Source organism: Anopheles darlingi, chromosome 2 (assembly GCF_943734745.1).
Source record: "Anopheles darlingi chromosome 2, idAnoDarlMG_H_01, whole genome shotgun sequence".
NCBI classification, from domain to species: Eukaryota; Metazoa; Arthropoda; class Insecta; order Diptera; family Culicidae; genus Anopheles; species Anopheles darlingi.
Genome location: NC_064874.1, coordinates 79,611,057 through 79,626,056, shown reverse-complemented (window position 1 = coordinate 79,626,056; position 15,000 = coordinate 79,611,057). Strand labels below are relative to the sequence as shown.

General features: G+C 52.8%; 1 protein-coding gene across 4 annotated transcripts in view; it reads left to right on the top strand.

Moving 5' to 3' along the window:
* LOC125960022 (uncharacterized) overlaps positions 1-15,000 on the top strand; it is a 48,096-nt gene that overhangs the window by 28,937 nt on the left and 4,159 nt on the right. For 2 of the 4 annotated variants that reach the window (XM_049693123.1, XM_049693122.1), the window contains one exon: positions 12,626-15,000. This exon is cut by the window's right edge and continues 4,159 nt beyond it. In XM_049693123.1, coding sequence (XP_049549080.1) covers positions 12,768-15,000 — 2,233 coding nt within the window. In that variant the 5' untranslated portion in view covers positions 12,626-12,767. Of the gene's footprint in view, positions 1-7,332; positions 7,665-11,422; positions 11,754-12,625 lie in introns of those variants that run through there. The other 2 variants (XM_049693121.1, XM_049693124.1) reach the window with 2 other exon arrangements.

Here is a 15,000-nt window from a genome sequence, read left to right as displayed (position 1 = left end):
GACCTGTGTGGTAGGAACTGGTGCTGGTGCGTGTGTGTGTGTGTGTGTGTGCGGCGGACACTAGTGGATTTGAGTGATCGATGAGCGAGAAACTTTTCCTGCTTTTCTGCCTCTGTTGCTACCATCGCTCCTCGCTGCTGCTGCTGCGTTGTTGGATCGCAAAAACAAGATAACGGCACCTAGCTGGCCCCGCTCTTCATCCACCCTCCTGTGGGGCACTTGGGACTAAACCGAATGTTCGTTCTCATTAACTCGAGCAGAAGAGGAAATGATGGTGGGGTGTGTGGGGAGCACAACATGCCAGAGAGAGAGGCTCCATTAGGCTGCTGCGTATCCTGCGTATTGCTGGCACTGGCCCTTGCCTAGAGCCTCGTGGGATCGCGCGCAGGCCATCTGCATACCAGGGCAGGTTGTACCAGGCATTGCGACGATGTTGCGTGTGTGCCGGGCCGGCGGCCGGGCCGGGCCGGGAACCCGGACCCCGGACCTGGCACAACAACAGCAAACACGCCAGGGCCCGGATCCAACGACAAGGCAGACCTTTATCGAGCGGGATCTAATCCATCGTCATGTCATGAAATAATCCCGTTTACAGCGAAATGATTATCTATTTATAAAAGGCAGAGAAAAAAACAGGCAAAGAAAAGAGAAAAACGCACAGCACACCTCGTGGAGGGGGATGCGTTGTGTGCTGCTCGTCAGCTGCAAGCCTTGGCCCCCGGGGCAGGTGAACGCCAGGTCTTCGGACGACGACGACGACGACGACGCCAAACGGACGACAACGAGATGCACTCGCCAATCGCTCGCCCTCGCGAAGAAGGGACTCCCGGGAGAAGAGTTTTATCTTTTCGCACTCAATTTCCTTAAACTGTTTCTCGTCGTCGTCGTCCGCGTCGTTGTCGTTTGGCGCTGGTCTCGGTTTCAAGTCTCGTTCCGGTTGAGGCCGAGGCTTGCCGCAGGGCATCCTCCAGCAAACCTGAATCTGGATCTGCAGGCTTGCAGGCTGGCTGGCTGGCGGACTGCGACTTTGCTGTCATTGTGGTGCATCGCCCGCGGGTGCCCCTTGGCGCGAGCGCGAGATGCATGCGAGATTTGCGTTGCGCGTTTGAATTTACTGTCTTAGGGCTTGCATCTCTCTCTTTATCTCTCTCTCTCTCTCTATTTTAGCAGCAAAGCGAACGTGAACGGAACGTCTTGGGTTTCCGTACACCTCGCTCCTCCTGCCCTGCCCTGATACTCATCCTCCTCCCTTTTGCAGGAATGGTCCGGTCATCACGCACGCACACCAAGCGACCGAACCGAAAGCGGCTAATTCCTCAGCCTTTCCTCCCTCGTACCGTGCCGGAACGAAGCCAGGTCCGATCATTTGCTTTTTTGTTTTATGGCGCTGACCACCACCACCAACATCATCTCGCGCGACCGTACCTCTGGCTCTGCCGCAGAGAATAACATTCTTTTGTTGTCGAGTCGAGCACATCTGCCTTCGAATGCTGGCTGGCTCTGGCACCTCCTGTGGTGCGACTGCAGGGGCCAGAGGGAGCGCGAGGCGGCGGCGCAGAAATCAGGTCTTTCCCGCGAAAGTATTTTGCATATTCCCCCTCGGTCGGTGCGCGCGCGCGCGCACATAACACATTCATTCGTAACGTAGTATCGATGTTGGGACGGGGAACGAGCGAGAAAAGCGAGAAGAGAGATGAGGGAGAGAAAGGGTAAAACGGGTGGCGGAAGGATCCGAAGGAAGGATGAGAAAGATGAGATGAGAGGATGAGGTTTTGATGCTGGATGAGGATGCACCGCCAGCAACGCCATCGACCGTCGTCGTTTGATGATTTCCTCTCTCCTCTCGCTGGACATGCTGCTGCTGGTGCCGCTGGTGATGGCATCTGATGGTCAGATCTTTTAATCGGCTGTTGATCGGTGTGGCTTCGGAGAAAGGGGAAGAAGCTTAAGGAGAATGGGGATTGATGGGCGAGAATGCGTTGTTGTGGGCTTTAGGAGAGATGGAGATATTGTTATCGGTGGTTTTTGCAGCAGAATGTTGAAAGCTGTTTGTGCTCTGGACATGGTGGCTTTTTTTGTCACAGATAGTCTCACAAACAGCAACACAGTGATGTCATTGAACAAACTGCAGTACAGGGAGAGTTATTTGTTTTTTTTTGTTGACTTTTCGATAATTTAATAGAAGTGAAGTGATCTGTACTACTTTTAGATTCCATGGAAAAAGAATCGTTGATAAGGTCATAAGATAAGATCTTGGATGTATTATCTTGGATTGGTTCCATCGAAACATAATCCCAACAAATCTTCTTCCTTAAAGTCTGAACAAATCCTTGAAAAATTTGTCACTGTAGCTCACTGGACTCACCTTTTTGCATAATTGTTAGTGAGTACAAAATAATGTCTGTATTATTTGAGCAATTCACATCGTTTGGTTCCAATCCAATATCCAGCACGAAGTCACGTAACAGACACTACTAGGCAATGGACTTGGACATTTGGAAAGGGAGGACATTGGCTTTTATTGGCTTCATTTCGCTCGATCGTGACCGCATGCATGGTGACATAATACCAGTTCATTCCACTCACGAAGATCATTACGGTAAAAGATGATCGCCTTAGCCTTAGTACACAGGGGCTGCACCTTCCTTCCATCGATTAAGTCTACGATGATGGATGATGACTCGCTCGCTTATCGTGCTGATTGCAAAGATGTGTTTTTTGTAAGTGCAACAGTAAGTAGAATGCAGAGTCCGGGCTAGCATTCGTCCGCATTCACTATCACCTACAGTATTCTCAAGTCCCACAGTAAGTCCCACAGTAAGTATGTTTGTGGTGACTCGTCGCTCGAAGTTTTAAGTAATTAATTTACCAAAGCAATCCTCATGCTAGAGCAACAACAGCAATTCAATCCATTTTAGCATCCAGTGCATCGTTGGAAAGTTGCTGTGGCTGCAGCTGATCGCGATCCAACCGCGAAGCATTATAATTGGCCTTGGCCGGAGAGAACGAAGCCGGAAATGATTCCTATCGCCAATTGCCTACAAGACAAATGAGCGGCACGGGGTGGGTAATAAGAGATGCCGATGACGACGACGACGACGACGCGGGCCACGACATAATCTCGCTCTTCTGTCTTCTGCTTCGACTTGCGCGGCTTCCGCCACCGCCATTTCCGTCACCAAGATGAGTGGCCGCCGTGTGCTGCACTCGCGCGGTCTATCGCGTAATCATTTCTCCACCACAGACCCATCCCCGTGTGGTAGTGCTTGGTCGGTGCTGCGACGGTTAATTTGTTTTTCGCTCGTCAACAATCACGGTAGTGAACCTTCGAGCGAGAGAGCGAGGAGTAGCGTGCGACAGGGAGGGGGGGGGGGGGTCTCTGGACGTACGTATGCACATTAACGGGAGGAGGACATCTCCGTGTTTTAGCACCCCAGGAATCGAGCAGGGGCGCGGTGGCACGCACTCACTTGCAGAGCTCGCGTCGCGTCGTGGTCTCAATTAAAAGCCCATAATTACACAGAAAAAGGGGTAGAGGGGAAAGGGAAGAGGACGCTGAGGAGGTGGACAGTAAAATCTAAACAACAAAAATTATTGCTGCTGCTGCTGCTGCAAACGAGAGGGATGAACGGAGAAAGAGAAAGTTCGTCGTCGTCGTCGACGTTCCTCGATTTGGGTCCTTCTCCTCCTCCTCCACCACCACCTCCCAGCTAATACTTGCAGCACGCAGACCCCCGGACGAGACATTTTGGATTACACCGCCAACATCGTCGCGAACGGTCATCATCATCGGACTTGTCGTCGTCGTCGTCGTCGTCGTCGTCGTCGTCGTCGTCGTTCCTTGTTTGGGGGGGAACCACAACACATTTCAGGTGCATGGCACGATTCGCACCGTCCCGCGGTCTCGCTTCGAGCGCACAAAACGCGCTTTCTTGGAGTCCTGTCTGCACACACACACACAGTCGGTCGGTTGGTCGCTAGCATTGCAGATTCCAGTGCTGCCGCTGCTGCGTTGTCGTCGTGGGTTTTGTAACGATTTTCCATAATTTTCTTCTTTCCATCCAGCGGCCAGCCAGCCTGCCAGCCAGCTAGCCGGCCAGGTGGTGCCCGGTCCGCTGCAGGATTATTGTTATTATTATTATCACCCGGCCAAGGGAGGCTTAAAGAAGCAGAAGACGAAGAAGGGTGAGCGAGAGATAGGGAGCGAGCGATGGTTGTCGTTATGATGATTGTTGTTTGGTGGCCGTCGCGAGTCCGAGATCGTAGCCTCGATCGTAGACCACAACCAACGGAGCTCCAGCGATGGAGCGAGCGGGATTTGTTGCACAGATCAGAAGCGACAACAACAACATGCTGGCCACCGTCACCACCATCACCATCACCACCATTCACGCAAAAGGCTTCCCGCGCGATCCCGCGTTGTGGAGGTTGCGTTATTTATCGGACAACAGCCGCTGCTGCAGCAACAGTCACCGCATTTGCACGCATTTCTCTATCGTCGTCGTTGTAGACGTCCCATTGGGAGGGTGCAGCGAGGGCAAAGCGAAACATAATACCTATCTGGTGGGCTAGATCTTATCGGATCGGATGGCCTCGCGTGATGGTGGTGGTGGTAGTAAGGTGTGTGGAGCTGCATTCGCCTGCATTGCTGCTGCTGGTCCGCCGATATCGCGCCCTTCGCGATGGCGTGCACTTGCGGTGCGTGCACGCGATCCACGTATCCGGGATTGTTCGCGTTTCTCTCTCTCTTGCCTTCTCTCTATGTATGTCTCTCCGTTTGTGGCCGTTGTTATGGCGTTAGAAACACGACACAAGGAGAAAGGTATATGTCCGGTCCGGTCGCGCTTCTGCTTCTTCGGCGAGGAAGACGTTCAATCCGCAGAAGGGAATGCTATCCCTGCGGACGCAACACGCAAACAATTGCGCCCAAACGCGTTCCCACCGGGGGCCACAGGGATTTGTCTGTGAAATTCGTTGATGAATTGGTTCCTTATCGTGCACACCACACCACACACACACACACTCCAGCCAAACCGTTGTTGCATCGCTATGGATGGTGGGTTTGAGTTTCTCTCCAACTTTGTGGACTCCAAGTCGCATGAACATGAAAAACATGCGCCAAAGGTGCACCTGCTGTTGCTGCAGCTTCGCGAGCGTTGAATCCGCGAGATGCACATGCACTGTACCTCCCCTGTGTGTGTGTCTATCGCTCTCAAACAAACGCACACATCGAGCAGCTACAGGGTCCGGTTTCGGAATAATGGTCAACCCTAACGGAGGAATGGAGCGGGGATCGTTTTATGAATAGAGACCGATTTTGCAATCGCGCTCGTGCTTTGCGGCCATATACGCGCGCCGCATTGACCGCATGGAATCGCAATAATGGTCTTGATGGACCACTTCACCAACCACTAGTCGATTGTGTTGGTTGGCGTACGAGCACCTATTTGGAACTCCCCGCGTGTGCCAACAGAGAGAGCGAAAGAGAGAGAGAGAGAGAGATCCGCGGTGCACATACCGCGATTATCTAACGCACTGGTGGCACCCCAGGTAGGCTCGGCGTTTTTGGCCAAAACCAACTATCCAACCCGACGACCAGAAGAGCGCCCAGACGACAGTGTGCATGCCAATAGCAACACCATCAGCAGGAGGAGGAGAAGGAGGACCGTTTTCCCGCCGTTTTAACAAGGGCAATAATTGATCGAGTCAAGATCCTAATCGAGGCGTCGCTGCAGCCGTCGGTCTTTCGTCGCCATCTCGACATCATCATCCGACTTTGTTTTCACTGTTGCGTTAAGGTGTCTCTGCACTAGCGGCAGGTCTGTGCAAGGAAAAAAAAACAGAAACGCACCACCACGAGCCAACCCAACATAATCGATGCGCCGCGAGCGGAAGGTCAGGTCTACACCTCATTTGAAAGCAACACCAGACTCGGCCAGACGTTTTCAACATTAAATGTCTCGTTGCGTCTCGTACCGCTTTTACTACTGGATTTGTCTGAACTGGAGGCACACGCACACTAGGCGCCATAAAACGCCATCTTCTGTTCCTCCTGAGGCTCTGTACGCTGGCAAAAATGCAAAATCTTCCTCGAAAGTACTAGAGCCCGGCCGACAGAAGAGCGGAACGCTCCGGTCCTACGGAGAGCTGTTAAACCGTTCCGTTCGGTAGCAGAAACCGGCTCCGGATCGGCCTTAGCCCCTCCGGCTAAGCTCTGCCCCGGGGGGGACACACGGTGGGGTGGGCCATTTATTAATTTACGGTTGCAGTGCCCGTCCGCAGCTCCGCCACAGCACCACCGTCAAGCCGTTGGATGCGTTTGCTGTTTTGGAAAACACGTCCTGCAAGCCCAATACACATCGTCATCGTAGTCGTCGCTTGTTAGATACACAGATACACGATCTAAAAGCAGCGTTAGACGAACGACGGACGGGATTCCATCCGGTGAGTGGTTCCAAAACGGAGCAAAAGGCCTTCCAAATGCAATTCCCGTTGAGGTTCTTCGGGTTGGCGTGGCGCGCCGCATTTTTCCGCCTCCGCGACGCGAACGCACCCCTTTCATCTGCCACATTCGCTGCCCATTAGAATTGCAATTTATCGGATTATCCACCAGCAACCAGCAACCAGCAGCATCCAGCAGCATCCAGCATGATGAGCAGCAACATGTCCGAAAGACAAAGAAAGAGAGCTCAAGAACGCCGAAGAAAACCGCAAGAAACCGCTCTGGAGAGTGGCGCTCTGTGCGCTGAGAGGATGCTGGGTTGAAGGAGCACTCCCCCACTCCCCCGCCCATACCGAAGCAACTCGCATGATTCACAATACCGTACATTGTGCTGGCAGCGGTGCAGCAGAAGCATCCCAAAAGGGGGGCGAGAGTGCATTTGATCGTCCGTGCGCGCGAGAAAGAGAGAGAGAAAGGACGAACAACGCGATCGCGAGAGAATGTGGTTCGCGAGATGTTGTTGCTGCAGGTGCCTCTACGGAGGGTGGGGGCCTATATAGCCCGTCCGCCGGCCTGCCTGTGGCCAACGCTCTCTCTCGCGCGCGCGATCATCCCACTTTGCTCACGTCTTGTGACAATGCCAGAAGATCGTTAATGGTGCTGGCAGAGGTAGCAGTGGTGGTAATGGTGGTGGTGGTGGATCTGGTTTTGTTTTACGAGTGATCCTCGTCTTCACCCCCTTCACCCTTTGGTGGAGGTCTTCTGCCAAGAGGAGCGCGCGCGCGTCCGTTGGTTGTATTGCACGCTAATCTCTCTCTCTCTATCTCTCGGCCTCTCTTCTTCTCTCTGTCTGTCTCTCTCTCTCTCTCTCTCTCTCTCTCTCTCTCTCACTGCTTCGCTGGTACTTCTTTCCGTTATTCGCGAGAGTGATCGCGACCGTGCTCTCGCGGATGGATGCTGTGCCAGCCAGCGATCATCATGACTGTTGCTGCTGCTGCTGTGGGCCAGTGATCAGCACCGCGCGCGATCGCCCGATCGAGCAACGACTTCAGTCAAATTGCAAGAGTGCGCGCGCGCGTAACGTCTCTTCGTCCGTAGTAGTTGTTGTTGCTGTTGTTGTTGTGGTTGTTGTTTTAAGTCGTCTCTGGAATTCCGCGGGACTCGAGCCTAATCCGGATAAACGATCGAACGCACTAATCGATTGTGCGTCCCAAAAGAAAAGGTGTGTCTACTGCTTAAGTTCGGGCCTTTTTTTATGGGTTGAGTGTGCTCACTGTGGTCAAGTAAATTGAGGGAAACAAGTTAAAAAAGGGTGCAGAGAGGGGAGAAGAACAGCACTTCGAAGGCAAGTGCACTTACCGGGAGGCGCTCCGTGAATCATGGCGCGCGCGAATCGAATCGAATCGAGGCGCTAATCGTGTCTCATAATTCGTGGAATATTCATAAATTGTTCCTAATTGCTGCGGCGCGTACGTGTGGAGAGTACGAGCAGCAGGACTGGAGTGGTTCCATTTTGTGGACTGGACTGGACTGGACTGGTGCGAGCGAGGTGCAAATGGTTGTCGCCATAAATCATGGCGATCCGTTAGGTGCGCGTTCCCAGCGCGTTCGAGCGCATCGGTAATCGAAAATCAATTGACCGGACCGACCGAAGACCGATAAGCACTCCTGGGGCTGGAGTGAAGTGAAGTGAAGTGACTCTCGAGCAAAAGACGAGCCTCCGATGGAATGGACCCTCCGGTGGTACTGACGAGAGAGAGAGGGAGAGAGTGAGGGAATCGATTTCCTGTTTCCTGGACACCTCCCCGTCCCCGTGGTCGCCTGGGACTGATGCTGCACTCCAGGTGTTTTCCTCGGTGCATCTATTGCAAGGATTGTCGATGCTTTGGAACGAGAAAGAAGCGGATATCCTGTAATCGAATTGGTTCTAATTGGTCTCAACTGAGCTGTCCGTCTAGTGTGTGTGTGTGTGTGTGTTAGTGTGCCTGTGTGGTGGGTGTTTCGTGTGTGTGTGCAATTCGTTCGGTGTAACCCATACGACGGTGGCTTCTCTGCCGAAGGATGTGGTCACGATTGATGACGAAATTGTTGATCTGATTAATCGAGGATTGCAGCAACGCTCATGCAGCAGCCGGTCACTGTGATGTCTCCGATTGATGAGCTTATCACGATCCCTGTATCAGGTGGCAGGTGGAAGAGGCGGAAATTAATGTTGGACATCGATTCGATGCCGGCCCAGAGAACCGTCGGCACGACACCGCACGGCACTCGGAATCCGATGTTCCGTGGTCCGTGGTGTTTTCTGCTGTCGATGAAGAATGCTTGTTAGGATACGGGATCAAAAAGCAGGATGATGACTAATGTGTGGTCATTACCGGAGCATCTGACACGCATACAGCTTTGCGCTATCCTTCCTTGCAACACGTCCTCAACCTCAACACACACACGCCCGTCATTAATCTGGCGCATTTTGCTCAGAAGTGTCATCCGTCTCATTAGTGAACAATCTCCAAAACAACACGTGTACATGTGTGCTGCTGCTGCTGCTGCTGCTGCTTCTGGTGTGTGGTTTTCTGTTTTAATTAAAAAGACAAAACAAACCAAAAACGGTGCACGAGATCACACACCAGGAGAAGGGAGAAGCACTCGGATCAAGTGGTTCCGTTTGTTCTTACACAACATTCCATCCAGGGGGGCCTCGGATGGGTGGGTGGGTGGAGTGCGTGGCACACACAAACGTGTGCCATTGTTTTGTGTTACGGATGACGGTGCGACGATGATGGCGGCGTGCTGCTGCTGCTGCGTTGCACGATAAACATCTCATTTAATAGAACTATACCCCTTTTGATCGTTGGATCGAAAACATCATTTTTCAGTCGCCAGTTGTCAGTCGCCTTGGCCTGGGGCGAGGGCGACCGACCTCCAGATCAAACGTCTCCCCACCCCCCAGTTGTCGTCGTTGACGACTGTGTCGCGGACTCGCGCTTGAATCACAGACAATGTGTTGATTATTATTATTTTCAATTCATGCCTTTGGCTCGAGCCGCGTTGGCGTATATTCTCCGGAGTACGAAAGGAGAAGAGAAAGAACAAGAAGCGGCTTGGAGAATCACTTTGTCAGCCGAACGCAACCCCCTCCCCCTGTCCTGTTGGGAGTCGCTGTCGCCAAAGGCCGACAACCTGAGCATAAGGCAGCGCTTGTCAAACAAACGGCGCGGGATCCGCGGAAGCATTAATGTTGTGCAAACGGGTCTCGTCTCGTCGCGTCGTCCAAGTCGAAGAAGTGTAGTGTGTTACCATTTTGTTGTGGCCTGCGAACAGACACATCCGTTCTGTTCCGTTCCGTTGCGCTGCTAGTCCGGGGCCCCTTCTTTTCCTCGTGTCAACACACACACACACACTGACTGGCGGGTATTGTGTTGTTCTTTTGGCGGCTACATTCCGACCGCATGCTTGAGGCCTGCGAGCAGCAGCAGCAGCAGCAGCAGCAGTACAATGGGCAGCAATATTTCATCGTGAACGCACCAGCATCAGCGAACATCCTGCTGGTTGCTGAACGGGTGATTATGAACATGTAAACCGAATGTAAAATGTCTCCTCTCTTCCAGTGTCAGTCTCTCAGGAAAATCAGAAATCAGCGATTTCTTGCGGCCACATTGCGGGGGAAGCACGCATTGTTTGTCTTGTTTGTTGTTGTCGGCGGCGTGCAAAACAATACGGGTTGCGTCGCGACGACAAGACAACACAGACAGACAACAACGGCTGCTTGCTGCCAGAGTGGCACGAGTCACCGCGTGATCACCACACATGGAGTGAGATGCTTCCATGGCCGGGGCCGTGGATGGCATGGGATCAGGGAATGGTACCGGAAATATTTTCGGTAAATGAGTTTAAATAAAACAGATGTTTGCTGTTTCGCTGTTCGTTACACGCACGAGATGAACGATGTGTTGGACAGCACACTATAGCTATAGCATCTGAATGTTCTCTTCTGCTGTGGTGCTGTTGCTGGTGGTGCTGCTGGTGCCTGTGACGGTTGTCAAAAGGTCGGTTCGTCGCAGTAGTGGAAACTAGAACCTTTCTCTCTCTCGCTCGCTCTCTTCTTACACGCTCGCTTGTCTGGGAAGAACATTAAACAGACGCGCGCGCAAGGAAGGCGAGTGTCTATTGAAGATAGTAGTCGAAGCATCCCGAGCAACGCTAGTTTTTCGGGGCCGGCTTTGCTTCTTTGTTCGACGCAACCGCGGGAGGCACTTGCGTGCACAATTGACAGCCCTGCTAGAGCGTTGTTTAGGTTTAGTTTCGTCTGACAGGTGACGCGATTGCGAAAGGTGAGGGAGCGCAATAGGACAAGTGGACTTTGACTACACCGTTGGGTCGGTAGCGATCGCGAACGCGGTGTAAACATGATGATGGTCCCTTTCCTGGGTCTTACCAGCAGCAGCAGCAGCAGCAGCTGCGGCAAAACGATTTCATTCAGCTCCACGTTTCGTGCAGCATGCGGCGGCGACCTCCCCATTCATCGATGCAGACGATGCAGACCCGGCCAGCCAGCATGGGCATGGGCATGGGCATGGTACCGCGAGGCCGCGCGCGACAGATGGAAAGAGTTTGCCAATCTACCGAGAACTCCTTCTCCTTCGCGTTCTCCTGTGTGTGTGTGTGTGTGTGCCCGGAGGGCTAAATTTACAACCGGTACAGTTATGCTGGCTTTATGCGCTGTGAAACCCATATAGCCCACCCCTTCCTCCATGCTGCGAAGCGTGCGCGACCACACTGCGTGTGTGTGTGATGCAGCAGCATTTCTGTCTCGCGAATTTCGTGGCTTAAAGTGCGTGGAAAACGATGATGAAGTGTGTTGATTTTCCAGCCACCACCGTCGTCTCTCCGTTGGGGACGTCTTCACGCACCGGAATCCCATGTTGTAGCTTGTCACTTTGCTTATGATACATGAGAGGACTGCTGCTGGTGCTGCTGGTGCTGCAGTTTGGTATGCTCGGTTGGTGCGTACCATACGATACGAAGTACCGCAGGATGCGGAGTAAATTTAATTTTTGATGTTTAATGGGAAGATCTTCACGCACCGGGCAAATCGAGAATGGCAAAAGTTGAATGAATCGTGTATGGAGCGGGGGAAGGTGGTGGTGAGGGAGGAGCCTCTATCTATGCTGATGTGCTGAATGAATTCATTACACCCAGCGGGGTACATCCTGGTCCGTGGCGTGGTAGGTTCGGGTTGCAGATGCGTCGTTTTGGAATTGTGCGATCGAAGAAAGTGCCGCTGCAGAGATGCTGCAGTTCATTGACATCGGTAAAAATAGGTTGCTAGCAGGAAATTATCTAACTACAATAATATGGCTGCACACCACGGAATCCCACTTTTCGGGTAGCTTCAGTGGTCCGTAAATGATTTTGATGTTTCCTGGCATCCGGCGAAGGACCTGAGACATCGATTTGAATTATTGTGATTTAGAATATATAGATAAAGTACAGATTTCGATTTTATAAATAGATTTCATAGAAATCGAACCCAGGTTTTCGATGCTTATAGCGATATGACCTATATGTTTTGAATATAGTATAAATTTAACATCACCTTATTCAAAGACAAACAAATCAAAATCATTCGCTAATGGTTTTATTTTCTGTAGAAAATTACCCATAATCGATCAGCTCAGATTAATTTGAAATGGTTTGGAATAATTATTCCCAGTTTTTTACAAAATTTTGATTGATGGTTATGTAATACATAGCTATAACTAGTGTTATAGTTTATCAAAATGAAAAATCCTGTATTATAGAAGAGAAAGTTGGGTTAATTCTAATGAATCGATCTCTGAATATGATCGTGAGTAGGTCCAAGGAGTTTAACTCCAATATCTTGTGTCGCTTGCGTCTATGTCGTAACAGGAATGATTGCAATTCTTTCACTAAAAGTGGTTTTGGCATAGTAAGTAATGCTATTTTATGTATAAGCTCTCTGATGATTGGAACCAAAAACTCAATGAAACTCATACTTCGACTCTTATCTCAACTTCTAGCCGCCATTCTGCATGTTTACAGTGTTCATACATTGTAGTGTAGGGTATTGGCGCAGTATTTAAAAAATATTGAAATTGTTACCATAACAATATTCTAACCGGTTTGCTTCTTCTCTTCTTTTCTCCGCTTCTCCGCCTGCAGAGTTCGCATTGCATCGCAGCACAACGTGTGACGGAATGACGTAGGAACCGGGACGACCGTGTGCCATCTACTCCGGAGGAATCCGCATCTCGCGTCCACTCTCCCCGCAACCTCAACAACAAACCACAAACCCGTGACCGTGATGATGATGGAGGAGACCTTCCTGAAGGCCGTCGAGGCGGGTCAGTGCGACACGGTGCGGTCCCTGCTCGACCAGGGACACGTGGAGCTGGACCATCAGGATGCTGCACGCGACGGTAACAGCGCCCTCCATCTGGCCGTCACGGCGAAGCGCAACAAATTGCGCCTTATCGAGCTGCTGCTCGAGGCGGGCGCTGATTGTAATCTGCGCAATCACCTGAACCTAACACCGGCCGAACACGCACTCGAGCGCGGTTGCCAGCATGTGGCCGACCAGATGCTGCACAAGGAACTGGACGGTGTGGCGGATGATCGGGCCGTTCTGCGGTTGATTGGCCGGGGATCGGTCGAGCTGCTGAAGCTCTTCCTCGAGAAGCGAGCCTTTGACATCCACACGAAGATGAAACTGATCACGCGCAGCATCGACGAGCTGTCGGTGAAGGGTGTGCTGATCGCGGAACCGATGCGTGTCTTCCTCGAGCACGAACTGATCACGTACAGCTACGAGTGTCCTTCGACCGAGCGGCGTGGTGCAGGCCGAGCGACGCCTCCGAATGTCGGCGATCATGCTGTTCCTGCTGCTGCTGCTGCCGATGGGAAGGATGGACCGCTTGGAATGCGCGACACAGACGCTGCTAGGCGCGTAGAGTTAGTGCTAAGCTATACCAAATACTTGAGCGAACGGTACGATGGCGAGAACCTGAGCGATCTGGACGATGAGTTTGTGGTGCGACTGCGGGCCATCTGCGAGTGTCTGTACTTCCTGGATGAGCACCTGAGACGTGGTGGTGGTGGTGGTGGTGCCCGGATGACGCCCAAGTGGTTGCGCGTCGTCCCACTGACGGAGCTCACCTACTTGGCGAGCATATTTCTGGGCATTTTGGAGAAGAACGTTGGTTTCGAGATCTACAAGTTGGTCCTTAACCGAAGCATGCTGGTTTCGTACCTGCAAGCCGTCAGCGAAACGTTAGCCGGCGCGTTGAGCACCGCAGCGGCAGCGAGTAAAAGCCGACCGGACACCAGCACCGAACGGTCACTGTTTCAATGGACACCCCAGCTGTTGCTGGATCTCATCGCGTGCATCCACGAGCACAAGCTGTCACAGTACGTAGCCCGGCGGCGAAGGGCGAACGTCGATCTGCAGCGCATTAGTGCACAAGCCGAGGACGAATGGACGTCTCTCTCCGAGGATGACCTGGCACTGCTACAGGCGGAAGTGACACGGGGCGAGTTTGTGGCACTGACGGGACGGGGCCCGGACGACATCAAATGGGGTGTAGCGGAGTATGTCGCTTATCTGCGATCGGTTGGCAGTGATGGCGGCGACGGCAACGGCGACGACGATCTGCAGCAGCAGCATCAGCGGCAACCGTTGACAGTGGGCCAACTTTGGCACCGAAGGCATCCGAAGCTCCGCCTCTCGAAGCGACAGGTGGCGTACGCGGCGAGCAGGCGCGAACTGCTCAAGATCCGCGCCCGCCGGTTGGACGAGCTGAGCCGCAACAAGGTGAAGCAGCTCGAGAAGGAGCTAACCGGGCGCGACTTTCAGGCGGTCATGGGTGGTGGCGGACGGGGCGGCACCATCCGGCGGCGGAATCGCGTCGTCTTCCGTGCCATCCGTCGCACGTACGAGCAGCTTCGACAGATGCACACCATCAAGCGGATCGCATCGTACGTCGAGAATGCGTTGGTCATCGATCTGGATGATCGGACGAACGAAGCGCTCTGTCTGATGGCCATCAAGCGTGTGCTGCAGGTACTAGCCGAGGCCGCGGCAACAGCAGCACCGCTTGGGAGCACCACAACCGATCAACCACGATCATCAACCTTCACCCGTACGTTAGACAATCTGCTCGAACACATCCTGGAACCGCTGCCCGCTCGTGAGGCGGCCGATGTACGTGAATCCTTTTCGACGCGTTGCTCCGCGGCCAAGTACTTCAGCGCCGGACGGGCACTGTTAACGATCGCCCAAGCCAAGCTAATCCAGGAGCGGCTGCGTGCCGTTTATCGGTTCTGTCTGTACGTGATCAACATCCACCTGATCGAGGCATTCAAGACGTTCCTCGGGACGGCCTATCGGTTTCGGTCGACGGCACAGCTTCGCTCCTACGCCCGCTACATTGGCGAACACAATCTGCACACCCTGAGTCACATCAAGTTCGAGCACGTGTTCTACGATGAGCGTGAGACGGCCCGGATCGTACAGGAGCTGAAGCGAATGTACCTCGGTA